Source organism: Salmo trutta, chromosome 12 (genome assembly GCF_901001165.1).
Source record: "Salmo trutta chromosome 12, fSalTru1.1, whole genome shotgun sequence".
Taxonomy (NCBI): Eukaryota; Metazoa; Chordata; class Actinopteri; order Salmoniformes; family Salmonidae; genus Salmo; species Salmo trutta.
In genome coordinates this window covers 1,429,019-1,444,580 of record NC_042968.1, presented here as the reverse complement: position 1 = coordinate 1,444,580, position 15,562 = coordinate 1,429,019, and the positions used below count along the sequence as shown (strand labels likewise).

The 15,562-nt window shown below is 45.4% G+C and overlaps 1 protein-coding gene across 2 annotated transcripts in view; it reads right to left on the bottom strand.

Annotated features, from left to right (window-relative positions):
- Positions 1 to 621: 621 nt before the first annotated feature.
- LOC115202802 (AN1-type zinc finger protein 3) overlaps positions 622 to 15,562 on the bottom strand; it is a 57,186-nt gene continuing 42,245 nt past the window's right edge. Inside the window, exons 4-6 of one of the 2 annotated variants that reach the window (XM_029766839.1) lie at positions 12,394 to 12,462; positions 8,003 to 8,161; positions 622 to 2,785 (exon numbers count right to left, since the gene is read on the bottom strand). In XM_029766839.1, the coding sequence (XP_029622699.1) occupies positions 2,631 to 2,785; positions 8,003 to 8,161; positions 12,394 to 12,462 (383 nt within the window). In that variant the 3' untranslated portion in view covers positions 622 to 2,630. The remainder of the gene's footprint in view (positions 2,786 to 8,002; positions 8,162 to 12,393; positions 12,463 to 15,562) is intronic. The other variant, XM_029766840.1, reaches the window with a different exon arrangement.

Here is a 15,562-nt window from a genome sequence, read left to right as displayed (position 1 = left end):
GTTTGTTTGAAGCCACCTTTTGATCATACATAGGTTTTCCTTTTTTCGAAAACACTAATTAGTGGATATGAGTCCCACAAGATAGACGCATCGCTGGCATCAAATACCCACCTTGCCTGTTTGTAAAAATCTCCATACACAAAAGCACGTGGGCACCACACACGCAAGCACACGTAAATGCGCACACAAACACACACACGGATACGACAGATGCACACACACACACACTTAACAAATTATTTTAGTAATTCAGAGCAGCTGCAAGTGGGTATACTGTCGCCAATAAACAGCTATTTACATCACCATAAAACTCTGTTACAGCATGGCACAGAGCCAACAGCACGCACAGTGCCAGCAACCATCAAACACTAAGTAGCAAACTACCTGTTAAATGTGTGAATGTGTGCAGACTGCACACAGACACCATACACACTCGCCGTTGGAATAGGATGTACGCACATTCATACAAGAGCTGACGACATACGCATGTTTGTTCTGAGTTGCATATTTCTACCGAAACGTTCAAGTTGTGCCCCGCTGAACACGGCCCAGTGATTGTTCATGCTCCTCCCTCCATCCATCTCTCCAGCAGACATGAGACAATGATCACACTACACCTCCTCTCATCCAGTTTATTACTTTATTTTTCAGCACAAAAGGGAACAAAAGAAAACGAAGGCTACAGAATTCTCTTATCCATTTTTTCTTACAATGTAAAACAAAAAATGCAGCACTATGCTAATGTGTAAGTAAAATAACATTTCAAAAAACAAAGAGGGTTAAATAAGGATTTTTCTTTAAGATACACAATATTATTTTACGACAATTCAATTTCTATTCAATTTTTCCTCCGCGCTCTGCTTGTAGCCCTACAGCCCCACCTATGGCCAGGCCCCAACCCCTCACTCAGTGTTCGCTCTTTGGCAAGAAAGAAAGAGGTGTGTGTGTGTGTGTGTGCGTGAGAGAGAGAGAGCAAGTGAGAAAATCAATACTGTGGAGAAATGAGAATGAAAGAGGGAAGGATTAATGGAGAGTAAGGTGGGTGAGAGCAAGACATGCTGTCTGGAAATGGAATGGAGAGAGTGAAAGGAGAGAGGGAGAAAGACAGTGGTGTGCGTCGGGCAAGGGCAGGAAGAAGAGAATCTGTGAAAGAAAGAGGGCGTTAGAATCCCACTGAGGGGTCGGGGATGGCATCGAGAGACAGAGGCGTCGCAGAAACATTTCAAACAGTGGGGGCTGATGGGAAATGAAGTCCATGGCTAAGATATTATGGGTTATATCGAGCGAAACCTGAACAACCATGAGCGTCCTACTGAAGAACTTTGTCAAAGTTTCTCCACAAATTCAGCACAGTCCAATGTGTACCACTTGATTTTGCTTAACTGTCCTTGTGCTCTGTGCACGGGCTGAACTGTATGTAAAAGAGTGTTTGTGTATGTATGCGCGCATGTGAACTGTGCAGGGGGAACCAGATTCCGATAGAGGCACCTATAGAGGTCTCTTGACAGCTCTTTGCTTTTGTGTCCATCTTAGAAGTTTATCCTTGGCCAGCACCCATAGTAGCATGAACATCATGGCCAAAGGAAATCTCAAGGGGTGTGTTTTCCGTCTCCATAGCGACTAAAACTCACTCGGGGAGATGGATTAAATCCCTGACAGACAGACTGTTCAATTTTTAATCCAACCCCCTAACTTGGGGACGATCGGTGCCTGTTGTCTAGAAAGAAAGTTCTCTCTCCCAAGTTACAGAAAATGGCTGCTGTGTCAACAGCAGCAGGCAGGTCAGAAAGGGAGGGGGTAAGGGGAAGGGAGTTGCAATAGTCCAACCCCCCTGACTCTCCCCCCTATAAACCCCTCTCATTGGATTCTCCCACAACCTGAGGTGGTGGTGATGATGATAGGGACAGTAGCAATAAGCAGCGGAGGGGTATAGTTTTTCTGAACAGGGATGTCCCTGATCTGGAGATGGGAGGGGTTAAGGCTGAGAAGCAGAGGTGGGTAAGACATGCTCAAAAGTTATAGGTCAAAATCACAAAACAGTGGAGGGAGAGGGATTCAAGAGATGTCTTAGGGTGGTAGGTGCCCCTTAGGTACAGATCTAAGATCAGCTTAACCTCCCTTGCATCATACCCTTAATCATTGGGTTGACCTGAACTAAAAACTGACCTTAGATCTGTGTTTAGGGGGTAACTTCATCCCACTCTGTGATAATAGTGATAAAATGAGGGGGCTCTGGTCCTTATTATGAGGTTGGCAGGAAGGGAAGTTCCAGATAGGTGGCTTTAGCAGTCCTTTGTCAGAGCGCGAAAACTAGAAGTGCTTTGTCTGCATATTTGAGGTAAGAGCATTGTCACAACAAAAAGGGGCACTGGGGACAAAAGTGAGTATAAAGTGAGCATTTGTCTCCGTCCCCATTTGCCACCTTTTCCCCGAAGTCTCCACTTACACACTTTCTCACATTGATTTAACAACGCAGCCAATGCTTTACACCAATCCTATACTTTTATGAAATCCATGACGGGGTCTGTACAAGTGCACATTTCTGGATAAAGATGAATGATTTAGGACGCAGTCTCTTTCCTCTTCCTCGTTCTCATCGTCGGGGTTGGGGTTGGGGATGGGGGGGGTGTTCAGGAGCACTCCTCACCGATGCGCTGGCATGAGCGACCCACCTTGCGATCCAGCTTGACCATCTTGAGGACGGCCTCTTCGCGCCCGCGCCCCAGGTGGTCGAAGAGGCAGTCGTGTTGCTCGGGCAGCCGGTGGAGCATGCAGAACACATAGCCTGTTGGTGAGAAAGTGATATGTTTTTTACTTCTTATATATAGCATGAGTTGACACACACCCAAAAATGTTGAAGAGGTGCTCACTATGCTCTTTGCCGAACGGAACGAGTGTGATCGTATACTCCCTTAAAAGACCTTTGCTTGAAAAACGAGAAAAAAGCATTATCAATAGTAATGTTTGTCCATTTTGAGAAGCTGTAGCCAGTATACACTCTCTCAAAATAGTCCGAATTAATCTAACAAGAAATCTGTCATTAATTTTGACATTTTGCCCGAATAGATCTTAGTCGCAGAATTTGACATCTAAGTAAGATGTTTGGTGAAGCATTTCTCAATGAAAAATGTGCATGAAAATGAGTCGTCTCATTGAAAGACTTTATTGAAGAATCCATACTGTTGACCAATCACCGATGAAGGGGCGTAGACTTCGGCACCGAACTTCGGCTTGCCTCCAGAAAGAATGTGTGCCCAAACAGCCGAAAAAACCCTCACCGAAGTCCAAAAGTAACAAAAACATCACAAAATTTCATCATAATATATGTACAAACTCTACCGAACTGTTTCGGCTGGGAAGCATACGCCTTATGGACATTTCCAAACCTAAATACATGTAATGCATTCTTCAACATAGTGGAGTGGGGAGAAAATGAGGCAGGAGTAACGTTGTTCTCCTTTTTCAATTGGTTGACAGATGTGTCGTTGCACCAATAGTTAAACTCCCTTACTTTTCTGGCCCTCCCCCAGTTTTTTTAGGCATAATTTTGTCCTGTTTGGGAGCACCCTTGTTGTTAGGCTACATATTTTGATGGTAACGGGCAGGAAAGGGGGACAAAGAAGATTAAATGAAGATGTGAATAGATAGAAAGGATATTAAGAGAGGGGATGGAGAAGGGGAGCAAGGGCGCAGGAGAGTGTACTTTTTAAAATTCTTTCAAAAGTTAAATTGGGCACAGACCACGATCCCAAGTTAGCTAGCTACAGTATAGCGGCAACATTTTCTCTAATACGTCAATACATCCAGATCCAATCCAATAGAACAGAGACAAGCAAATGCATCTCCACATTGTAAAGCTTCAACCCCAGCTAATGCAATTGCAGCTAATGCAGCTACCAGGGCTTTGTGGAGGGCTGACACAATGGAGACTCAATGGGGAGGATCGCTGGTGGTAGTGTCGTCACTGGCAATGATACTCAGGCAGCTTAACTCCTAAGGGCTGATTTGAGATCAGGGATCTTTGACTGACAATGATACTCAGGCTGGAGTGTATTGAAGAAGGTGGGTGTTGTACCTCCTAATGACTGACTCGAGGTCAGTCCTAGCTCCTAAGAATTGATTTGTGATGACATGTTTCAGGTGTAGAGTATTGAAGACAGGCGCTGTAGCTTCTAAGGACTGATTTGAGATTCGGTGTTTGATGTACTCATTGGTGTTCTCGTGAGCACAGAACTGAGAACAGAGTATAATAGCATTAGAATACTTTATTCTCTATACTCTGTTCTCAGTTCTTCAAAGTATTCTAATGCTATTATACTCTGTTCGCAGAGTATAATAGCACACTCCAGCCTGAGTATCATTGTCAGCCAAAGATCCCTGATCTCAAATCAGCCCTTAGGAGCTAAGCTGCCTGAGTATCATTGCCAGTGAAGACACTACCACCAGCGATCCTCCCCATTGTGTCAGCCCTCCACAAAGCCCTGGTAGCTGAAAGGAGTCTCAATAATACAGAGAGCGAGAGCGACTCGTTAGTTACGTTGGGAGTCTTAATGTATTCGTTAATATGCATAATGTTCCTGACAGCGACGAACACTGATTAAAGTCTCAGAGCGACAGCGACCGAAGCGCCCTTTAATTGAAGAGTGGCGGAGGCAATTATTAAGCCATGCACAGGAATGAATAAAGAAAGATGTGGTAGTGTGTGGGGTGGTGTGTTGCTACAGCGGGGCTAGCATGGAGCCGAAGGTAAAGGTGGAAGAGGGAGTGGTTGATAAACGCAAAAGGAGAGTGGGATAGGGGAGAGCGGGGCTTGGTGGGAGTATGAGGAGAAAGAGGCTTGGTGACTAAAGTAACTGATGTGTGTTAACAGTTAACACACAACTTCAAATAGAGCATGGTTAATTTAAGATAAAGGGACAAAACTATTGCTATTGTACACAAAAACGTTCACAGCCAAAAACAAAGCACAGCCAATAGATAAACGGATCAAGTGAGGTACTTCTACTGACAAACGGCAGGGAAAACGCTTTCTCGAGTGATAATTTTGCTGTGAAAATGTTGCTAGCTCTAAACAGAAGGTGCCATCAATTTGGCGGCGAAGCATTCAGTCACTAACAGCGAGACGTGTCATTAAGCCATCATTAGAATGACTCGTTGTCATAATAAATAGCAGTGCTACGCAAGCACCGGCGTTGGCTTCAGTAATGACACATTAAGTAGCCTACAACTACTGCTTTGTGGCTGAAATGATAGGCTTACTAACATGATATGACTTATCAGATATATATATATATATAGCTAAGCCTTAAAGAGGTAGCTCATTCAAAGTGATTTAGACTATTGATTTGAACTTGCTGTTGACAACATGAAAATAGGGGTAGTCAACTATGCTAGTGCTAAATATTAGTAAAGTAATCAACACCAAGTTAGTTTAGCTGATTATCTATGTCCATCAAGTTGTCTCTAAGCTGAGGTATGGACAATCAGAGTTGGGGGTCACTCCCCTTTTAATTCAGTCAATTCAGGACGTGACCTGAAATTCCATTTAACATTTTCTTAATAAAATAAAGAAAGTTACGAATATTGGAATTTCAGTTAACTTCAAGAATTTACTGCAATGAAATGGAATTTACCCCAACCCTGTGGCCTATTTCTTTGAGTGAGGCCTCCGTCTAAATCTATGCCTCCAGGTCTGCAGTTCTAGAAGACGAGGGTAAAGCAACTTATACGTCAGTTCTTAACTCTGACGAGTTGAGTCTTTAAGTATGAAGTTTCATTTTTATGAAAAACAAGTTCATTAGCTCAAAGTAGGTTTCTTAAAACAGTATTACAGTTTTGTGTGTCAAGTACAAAATCTCAGTCCAGTTCTAATGCTCTCGAGGCAAGAAAAGAAACAGTATCACTTTTTGTCCCGGAATGAGGCCTAAACAAAAGCAGAAATGTGCTGTTAGATGTGTATTACCACTGAGAAATATCAGCACAGTATATTTGTCAAGTTTGAGTATATACAGTACATATGGAAAGTATTCAGACTCCTTGCCTTTTTCCACATTTTGTTACTTTACAGCCTTATACTGAAATGGATTAACTTGTTGCTTTTCCTCAATCTACACACACTTCATAATGACAAAGCAAAAACAGGTTTAGAATTTTTTGCAAATGGATTAAAAACAAAAACACTGAAATATCACATTTACATAAGGATTCCGACCTTTTCCTCAAAACTTTGTTGAAGAACCTTTGGCAGCAATTATAGCCTTGAGTCTCCTTGGGTATGACGCTGCAAGCTAGGCACACCTGTATTTGGCAAGTTTCACCCATTCTTCTTTGCAGATCCTCTCAAGCTCTGTCAGGTTGGATGGGGAGCGTCGCTTCACAGCTATTTTCACATCTCTCCAGTGATGTTCGATCAGGTTCGAGTCTGGGCTCTGGCTGGGCCACTCAAGGACATTCAGAGACTTGTCCTGAAGCAACTCCTGCGTTGTCTCAGCTGTGTGCTTAGGGTCATTGTCCTGTTGGAAGGTGAACCTTCACCCCAGTCTGAGGTCCTGAGCGCTCCGAAGCAGGTTTTCATCAATAATCTCTCTGTACATTGCTCTGTTCATCTTTCCCTCGATCTTGACTAGTCTCCCAGTCCCTGCTGCTGAAAAACATCCCCACAGCATGATGCTGCCACCACCATGCTTCACTGTAGGGATGGTGCCAGGTTTCATCCAGATGTGATGCTTGGCATTCAGTTCAAAGAGTTCAATCTTTGATTTATCAGACCAGAGAATCTTGTTTCTCATGGTCTGAGAGTCATAGGCCTACATGTCTCCCGAGTGCCTTTTGGCAAACTCCAAGCGGGATGTCATGTGCCTTTTCCAGAGGAGTGGCTTCCGTTTGGTCACGCTACCATAAAGGCCTGATTGGTGGAGTGCTGCAAAGATGGTTGTCCTTCTGGAAGGTTCTCCCATCTCCACAGAGGAACTCTGGAGCGCTGTCAGAGTGACCATTGGGTTCTTGGTCACCTCCCCGGATTCTTGGTCAGGCCCTTCTCCCCGGATTTCTCAGTTTGGCCGAGCAGCCAGCACTAGGAAGAGTCTTGCTGGTTACAAACTTCTTCCATTTAAGATTGATGGAGGCCACTGTGTTCTTGGGGACCTTCAACGCTGCAGAAATGTTTTGGTGCCATTCCCCAGATCTGTGCCTCGACACAATCCTGTCTCGGAGCTCTATGGACAATTTCTTCAACCTCATGGCTTGGTTTTTGCTCTGACATGCACTGTCAACTGTGGAACCTTATATAGTGGTGTGCCTTTCCAAATCATGTCCAATCAATTGAATTTACCACAGCTGGACTCCATTCAAGTTGTAGAAATATCTCAAGGATGATCAATGGAAACAGAATGCCCGAGCTCAAATTTGAGTTGTATAGCAAAGGGTCTGAATACTTAGGTAAATAAGGTATATTTCTTTATTTTTAATACATTTGCAAACATTTCTAAAAACGTGTTTTGCACTGTCATTATGGGGTATTGTGTGTAGATTGATGAGAAACATGCTTTATTTAATCCATTTTAGAATAAGGCTGTAGCCTATCAAAATGTGGAAAAAGTCAAGGGGTCTGAATACTTTCCGAATGCACTGTACTGTGTGTCAACACAGGAATGTTAGCATACCTGCATTTGTATGAGAACGAGTGTGTGTGAGTGTAAGCATGTATGAGCCTCTGTATTTGCTTGCATGTGTATAAGCATCCCATATGTCTGTGTAACCTTTATTTTAAATAGGAAAGTCAGTTAAGAACAAATTCTTATTTACAATGACGGCCTACCCCGGACGACACTGGGCCAATTGTGAGACGTCGTATGGGACTCCCAAAAACGTCCGGATGTTATACAGCCTGGATTCGAACCAGGGACTGTAGTTACGCACTGCAAGTCAGTGCAAGAGGCCTTAGACCGCTGAGCCACTCGGGAGACATGTAGGCCTATGTTTTTATGAGTGCATGTGTACTGACCACAGCGGCAGGAGCCCAGCTCTTGCTGTACCAGCTCCAGTTTGGTTTGGCATCGGTGGCAGCGCCGGCTTCTCTTCTGCTTGGGACCCCCGTGGGTAGATAATGACTCCTTAGACCCGGGGCCCACCCGTGCTCTCTTCTCTGGGGATGCGCCACTCTCTGCTCGCACACAAAAAGAAAACACACACAAAAAGGCCACACCAATCCATTAATAGTGTGTTTTAATGAAGGGTCGTTCGCGAACAAACGGCTCTTTTTGAACAAATCTTCATGGTGAACGTCAGGAACCTAATCACATCGATGAATGAGATGTTCATTTGGCTCGCTGATTTGCATACTGCTACTACTGCTAATTGAGGTCAAAACAAAGTTTTACTGAAGATAAGTTACAAAATAATTATAAGTCTAAGCCTTCGGTGGGTTCTATGCAGACATATGTAATTTTTTTAAAGATCGCTAAATGATCCATAGAATGACTATTAGCAATAAAATATTGAATTTGACCTTTACTATAGTCCAGTGAAATGAACATGATTCCATGTGTTATTTCATACTTTTGATGTATTCACTATTATTCTACCATACAGAAAATTAAGAATAACCCTAATATGTACACATATATACACACACACACACAGACAGTTGAAGTCGGAAGTTTACATACAGTTAGGCTGAAAACCCTAAGTGGAAACCCCAACACCACTCCACAAATTTCTTGTTAACAAACTATAGTTTTGACAAGTCGGTTAGGACATCTACTTTGTGCATGACACAAGTCATTTTTCCAACAATTGTTTAGACAGATTATTTCACGTATAATTCACTGTATCACAATTCCAGTGGGTCAGAAGTATACATACACTAAGTTGACTGTGACTTTAAACAGCTTGGAAAATTCCAGAAAATGATGTCATGGCTTTAGAAGCTTCTGATAGGCTAATTGACATCATTTGAGTGAATTGGAGGTTTATATGTGGATGTATTTCGAGGCCTACCTTCAAACCCAGTGCCTCTTTGCTTGACATCATGGGAAAATCAAAAGAAATCAGCCAAGACCTCAGAAAATAAATTCTAGGCCTCCACAAGTCTGGGTCATCCTTGGGAGCAATTTCCAAACGCCTGAAGGTACCACGTTCATCTGTACAAACAATAGTGCGCAAGTATAAACACCATGGGACCACGCAGCCATCATACCGCTCAGGAAGGAGACGCGTTCTGTCTCCTAGAGATGAACGTACTTTGGTGCGAAAATTGCAAATCTATCCCAGAACAAGAGCAAAGGACCTTGTGAAGATGCTGGAGGAAGGTACAAAAGTATCTATATCCACACTAAAACAAGTCCTATATCGACTTAACCTGAAAGGCTGCTCAGCAAGGAAGAAGCCACTGCTCCAAAACCGCCATAAAAAAGCCAGACTACTGTTTGCAACTGCACAAGGGGACACATGGGGACACATGGCCACAGTCAACTTAGTGTATGTAAACTTCTGACCCACTGGAATTGTGATACAGTGAATTGGAAGTTACATAATCTAAACAATTGTTGGAAAAATTACTTGTGTCATGCACAAGGTAGATGTCCTAACCGACTTGCCAAAACTATAGTTTGTTAACACGAAATTTGTGGAGTGGTGTTGGGGTTTCCACTTAGGGTTTCCAACCTAAGTGTATGTAAACTTCCGACTTCAACTATACATACCCCAACAAGAAGCCATGGATTACAGGCAACACTTGCACTGAGCTAAAGGGTAGAGCTGCCACTTTCAAGGAGCGGGACTCTAACCCGGAAGTTTATAAGAAATCCCGCTATGCCCTCCGACAAACCATCAAACAGGCAAAGCGTCAATACAGGACTAAGATCGAAACGTACTACACCGGCCTGATGCTCGTCAGATGTGGCAGGGCTTGCAAGCTGCCCAATGGCACTAGCCTACCAGACGAGATAAATAACTTCTATGCTCGCATTGAGGCAAGTAACACAAACGTGCATGAGAGCATCAGCAGTTCCGGACAACTGTGTGATCACGCTCTCCGCAGCCGAAGTGAGTAAGACCTTTAAACAGGTCAACATTCACAAGGCTGCTGGGCCAGACGGATTACCAGGACGTGTACTCCGAGCATGCGCTGACCAACTGGCAAGGGTCTTCACTGACATTTAACCTCTCCCTGTCTGAGTCTGTAATGCCAACATGTTTCAAGCACACCACCATAGTCCCTGTGCCCAAGAACACTAAGGTAACCTGCCTAAATGACTACTGACCCATAGCACTCACGTCTGTAGCCATGGAGTGCTTTGAAAGGCTGGTCTTGGCTCACATCAACACCATTATCCCAGAAACACTAGACTCACTTCAATTTGCATACCACCACAACAGATCCACAGATGATGCAATCTCTATTGCACTCCACACTGCCCTTTCCCAACTGGACAAAAGGAACACCTATGTGAGAATGCTATTCATTGACTACAGCTCAGCGTTCAACACCACAGTGCCCTCAAAGCTCATCACTAAGCTAAGGACCCTGGGACTAAACACCTTCCTCTGTAACTGGATTCTGTACTTGTCAAAGTCTCCAGCCACCCTAGTCATAGACTGTTCTCTCTGCTACTGCACGGCAAGCGGTACCGGAGTGCCAAGTCTAGGTCCAAGAGGCTTTTTAACAGCGTCTACCCCCAAGCCATAAGACTCCTGAACAGCTAATTAAATGGCTACCCAGACTATTTGCATTGCCCCATCCTACGCTGCAGCTACTCTCTGTTACCTATGCATAGCCACTTTAACAACCCTACCTGCATGTACATAATTACCTCAATTACCTCAACACCGGTTCCCCCCGCACATTGACACATTGACTCTGTACCGGTACGCCCTGCATATAGCCCTGCTATTGTTATTTACTGCTGCTCTTTAATTATTTGTTATTCTTCTCTCTTACTTTTTTAGAGATTTTCTTCAAACTGCATTGTTGGTTAAGGGCTTGTGAGTAAGCATTTCACTGTAAGGTGAAACACTTACTCATGTTGTATTCGGTGCGTGTGACAGATAAAATTTGATTTGAGACGTGTTTGTGCCGTCATGTGCATTAGTAGAACAATTTCAAACCTTTTTACATTCGTTTTTACTTATGTTGACTTTCCCATATTGATTTTAAGTTTCGGCAGACTTTTCTTAGCGGATGTACAATCATCGCAAATTCAATTATGGGGCGTTTCAGGCCCCGAAGTGAACATAACTGTACACTTGCAAACTCGATCAAAAACAAGGGCTGAGGAGCTTACGTTGCGAACTTCCCTTGTTTGGCTAATCGTTTGGACCAACTTCCAAGATGGTGACGGGGATTCCCCCAAGGGCATAAGACGAGGGTAAGTGGACGAGGGTGTCTTTTATGAGTTTGAAATGCAGCCAAGGGCTTGATGATAAGTTGAATCAGGTGTGCTACATCAAATACAAGGAACGGCTGAGGGTCCCCAAGGAGATGTTTGAGAAATGCTGCATTGAGGATAATTAAAGCATTTCCCCCATCACATTCTACAACAAAATAACAGACAACAATGATACCCATATACAGTACTTTAGTTAAAATGGCTGCCATTGACGAAATTAGTCAAGCATCTGCCCAGTAGACAATTTTAGGTCAGGATTTTTCTCCTCCATCCCAGAGACATTTCTTTCCTCCCTGGTTCGGCTGTGGAACAAAGATCTTGGCTCGATACATATCTGAGAACTAGGCGAAGTTGACCGGCGAATCTTTGGCATTCACGATCGATTCCTCCGCACCCGTTATCCTATGGAATCTCTCTGGGTGCACCATGTAAGGAATAGGGTGCAATTTGGAATGCAGAACTCCCTTTGGTATCTCCAGGCTTTCTGCCTTTTTAATGGGTCTTCTTTTTAGCAGCGAGGGTAGAAACATGTGATCTCCTGCAGGGGAAGAGGAGTCCCTTAGTCGTTTAAGTCTCGCTGACAAATGTGTGTGTGCGTGCATGTGTGTCCACTCCTTAATGTCAACCTTAATAAGATAGAAAGGCCAAATATTGCAGCCATATTACATAATACTGGAGAGCCTAAACTATGGTCACTTCACTTACTTTCTCACTGAAATGCGGGTGGTGTTTCAATTGCATGGGGAATATACTTAATGAAAACTACCTAACAAAATGTGAGGTAGTCTACTTTCCCCATATCGCCCCTTATTGCTTTCAATTTACAGTCTACCTATCGGGTCAATTAACTCTGCCATTTTGGATCAATTAACAGTGGTTGATTCCAATTCCCTCCGACACCAGTCTCACTCCATTCCGGCTCCATTAAGTGGAGTTGACAGGCCCGTAGTGGGAACACGGCGCCTGACACGGAAACCTAGTGTTAGGTCCGTCGAGGCGTAGCTACCTGAGTTGCAGGGCCGTTTTGTGGGGGTGGATACTAGTATGCCGTGGGCTGTGTCTGTGCTGGAGACCTCTGGAAGAGAAAGGGAAAAAAGAAGGAAAAGAGAGACTTGTGGTTGGTGCAATCCATCAACTACAAAGAGCAGACTGACAGACATGGAGGGTCAAGGCATGATGCAATCTTGTTATTTTCTGACTATATATATATATATATATATATATATATTTTTTTTTTTTTTTCTTTTTTCCCCCCATGTATTTTTCCGTTGAGGCATTTAATAGACTAATGTTGTTTTGTGGCCCTAGACATTTTAAGTTTGGATAGAGTCACCTATTTAGAAGTGAAACAACACAGTTTTACTGTTCAATTTGTAGAATTGTAGATAATTGTCAGTGTCAGTTATGTGGAGGTGAGGATAGAGTCAAGCGCAGGACACAGAACTGAGTAAAATAACGTACTTTATTCCCGAAGAAACTCATAAGTCAAAATCCACGCAGGGATAAATAATCCTGACACAAAACAACTAACACGATGACAAGCAAGCAATCACGCGCAAAACATAATGACAACCAGAGGGTTAAATAGGGAACGAGATGGGAACCAGGTGTGAACAATCAAGACATAACAAATGGAAAAAGAAACGTAGATCGGTGGTAGCTAGAAAGACGGTGACGATGACCGCCGAACTCTGCCCGAACAAGGAGAGGCACCAACTTCGGCAGAAGTCGTGACAGTACCCCCCCCCCCCGGACATGCGGCTCCAGCAGCGCGCCGACACCGGCTTCGGGGATGACCCGGAGGACAGGCGCAGGGCGATCTGGGTGGAGACGGTGAAATTCCTGCAGCAAGGAAGGGTCCAGTATGTCCTCCACCGGCACCCAGCATCTCTCTTCCGGACCGTACTCCTCCCAATCCACGAGGTACTGAAGACCCCTTGCCCGACGCCTAGAGTCCATGATGGCTATCACTGTATACACCGGGGCCCCCTTGATGTCCCGTACCTCAGATTGCTGGAGCGGACCAGCCACCACCGGCCTGAGGAGAGACACATGGAACGAGGGGTTAATACGATAATTAGGGGGAAGCTGTAACCTATAACATACCTCGTTCAGTCTCCTCAGGACTTTAAATGGCCCCACAAACCGCGGACCCAGCTTCCGGCAGGGCAGGTGAAGGGGCAGGTTTCGGGTTGAGAGCCAGACCCGGTCTCCCGGTACATATACCGGGGCCTCACGAGGGTGGCGATCGGCGATCGCCTTCTGTCGCCTGATGGCCCGTTGCAGGCGTACATGGGCAACATTCCAGGTTTCCTCCAAGCGCCTAAACCAATCATCCACCGCAGGTGCCTCGATCTGGCTCTGATGCCACGGTGCCAGAACCGGCTGATAACCTAGTACACACTGAAACGGAGACAGGTTAGTGGAGGAGTGGCGGAGGGAATTTTGGGCCATCTCTGCCCAGGGGATAAAAACCGACCACTCCCCCGGCCGGTCCTGGCAATAAGACCGCAGAAACCTACCCACATCCTGGTTAACTCTCTCCACCTACCCATTACTTTCGGGGTGAAAACCTGAGGTCAGGCTGACCGAGACCCCCAGACGTTCCATGAACGCCCTCCCGACCCTTGATGTGAACTAGGAACCCCGATCAGACACTATATCCTCAGGCACCCCGTAGTGCCGGAAGACGTGTGTAAACAGGGCCTCCGCAGTCTGTAGGGCCGTAGGGAGACCGGGCAAAGGAATGAGACGGCAGGACTTAGAAAACCGATCCACAACAACCAGAATCGTGGTGTTTCCTTGTGACGGAGGAAGATCCATCACGAAATCCACAGATAGATGTGACCACGGCCGTTGTGGAACGGGTAGGGGTTGTAATTTCCCTCTGTGCCTTGCACTGAGCGCACGCCGAGCAGGAGGAAACATACACCCTCACGTCCTTAGCTAAAGTGGGCCACCAGTACTTCCCACTAAGACAGCGCACTGTCCGATCGATGCCAGGATGACCAGAGGAAGGTGAGGTATGAGCCCAACAGATCAATCGATCACGAACATCAGACGGAACGTACTTATGTCCAACTGGGCGGGAGTGGGCTCCGCACGTAACGCTCGCTCGATGTCCGCGTCAACCTCCCATACCACCGGTGCCACCAGGCAAGAAGCCAGAATTATGGGAGTGGGATCCGTGGATCGTTCCTCTGTGTCATACATTCGAGACAGTGCGTCTGCCTTAGCGTTCTGGGAACATGGTTGGTAGGATAGAGTAAACACAAAACGGGTGAAAAACATGGCCCACCTTGCCTGGCGAGGATTCATTCTCCTCGCCGCCCGGATGTACTCTAGATTGCGGTGGAAAGTCCAAATGAGAAAAGGGTGTTTAGCCCCCTCAAGCCAATGCCTCCACGCTTTCAGAGCTCTGACAACAGCCAACAGCTCCCGGTCCCTCACATCATAGTTTCGCTCCGCCGGGCTGAGCTTCTTTGAGAAGAACGCACAGGGGCGGAGTTTAGGTGGCGTCCCCGAGCGCTGAGACAGCACAGCTCCAATCCCAGCCTCGGACGCATCCACCTCTACTATGAACTGTAAGGAGGGATCAGGATGAGCCAACACAGGAACCGAGGTAAACAGAGCCTTCAGTTGATTAAAAGCCCTGGCTGCCCCAGCTGACCACTGCAGTCGCACAGGTCCCCCCTTAAGCAGTGAGGTAATGGGAGCCGCTACCTGTCCAAAGCCCCGGATAAATCTCCGGTAGTAGTTGGCAAACCCTAAGAATTGCTGCACCTCCTTTACCGTGGTTGGAGTCGGCCAATTACGCATAGCTAAAATGCGGTCATTCTCCATCTCCACCCCTGACTCTGACAGACGATACCCTAGGAAGGAGATGGACTGTTGGAAGAACAAGCATTTTTTTGCCTTCACATACAGGTCATGCTCCAACAGTCGACCATAGCCACATGCTCGGCGCAAGTAGCGGAGTATATGAGAATGTCATCTATATAAACCACTACACCCTGCCCGTGCAGGTCCCTGAAAATCTCGTCTATAAAGAATTGGAAGACTGATGGAGCATTCATCAACCCGTACGGCATGACAAGGTACTCATAGTGCCCTGAGGTGGTACTAAATGCCATCTTCCACTCGTCTCCCTCCCGGATACGCACCAGGTTATAAGC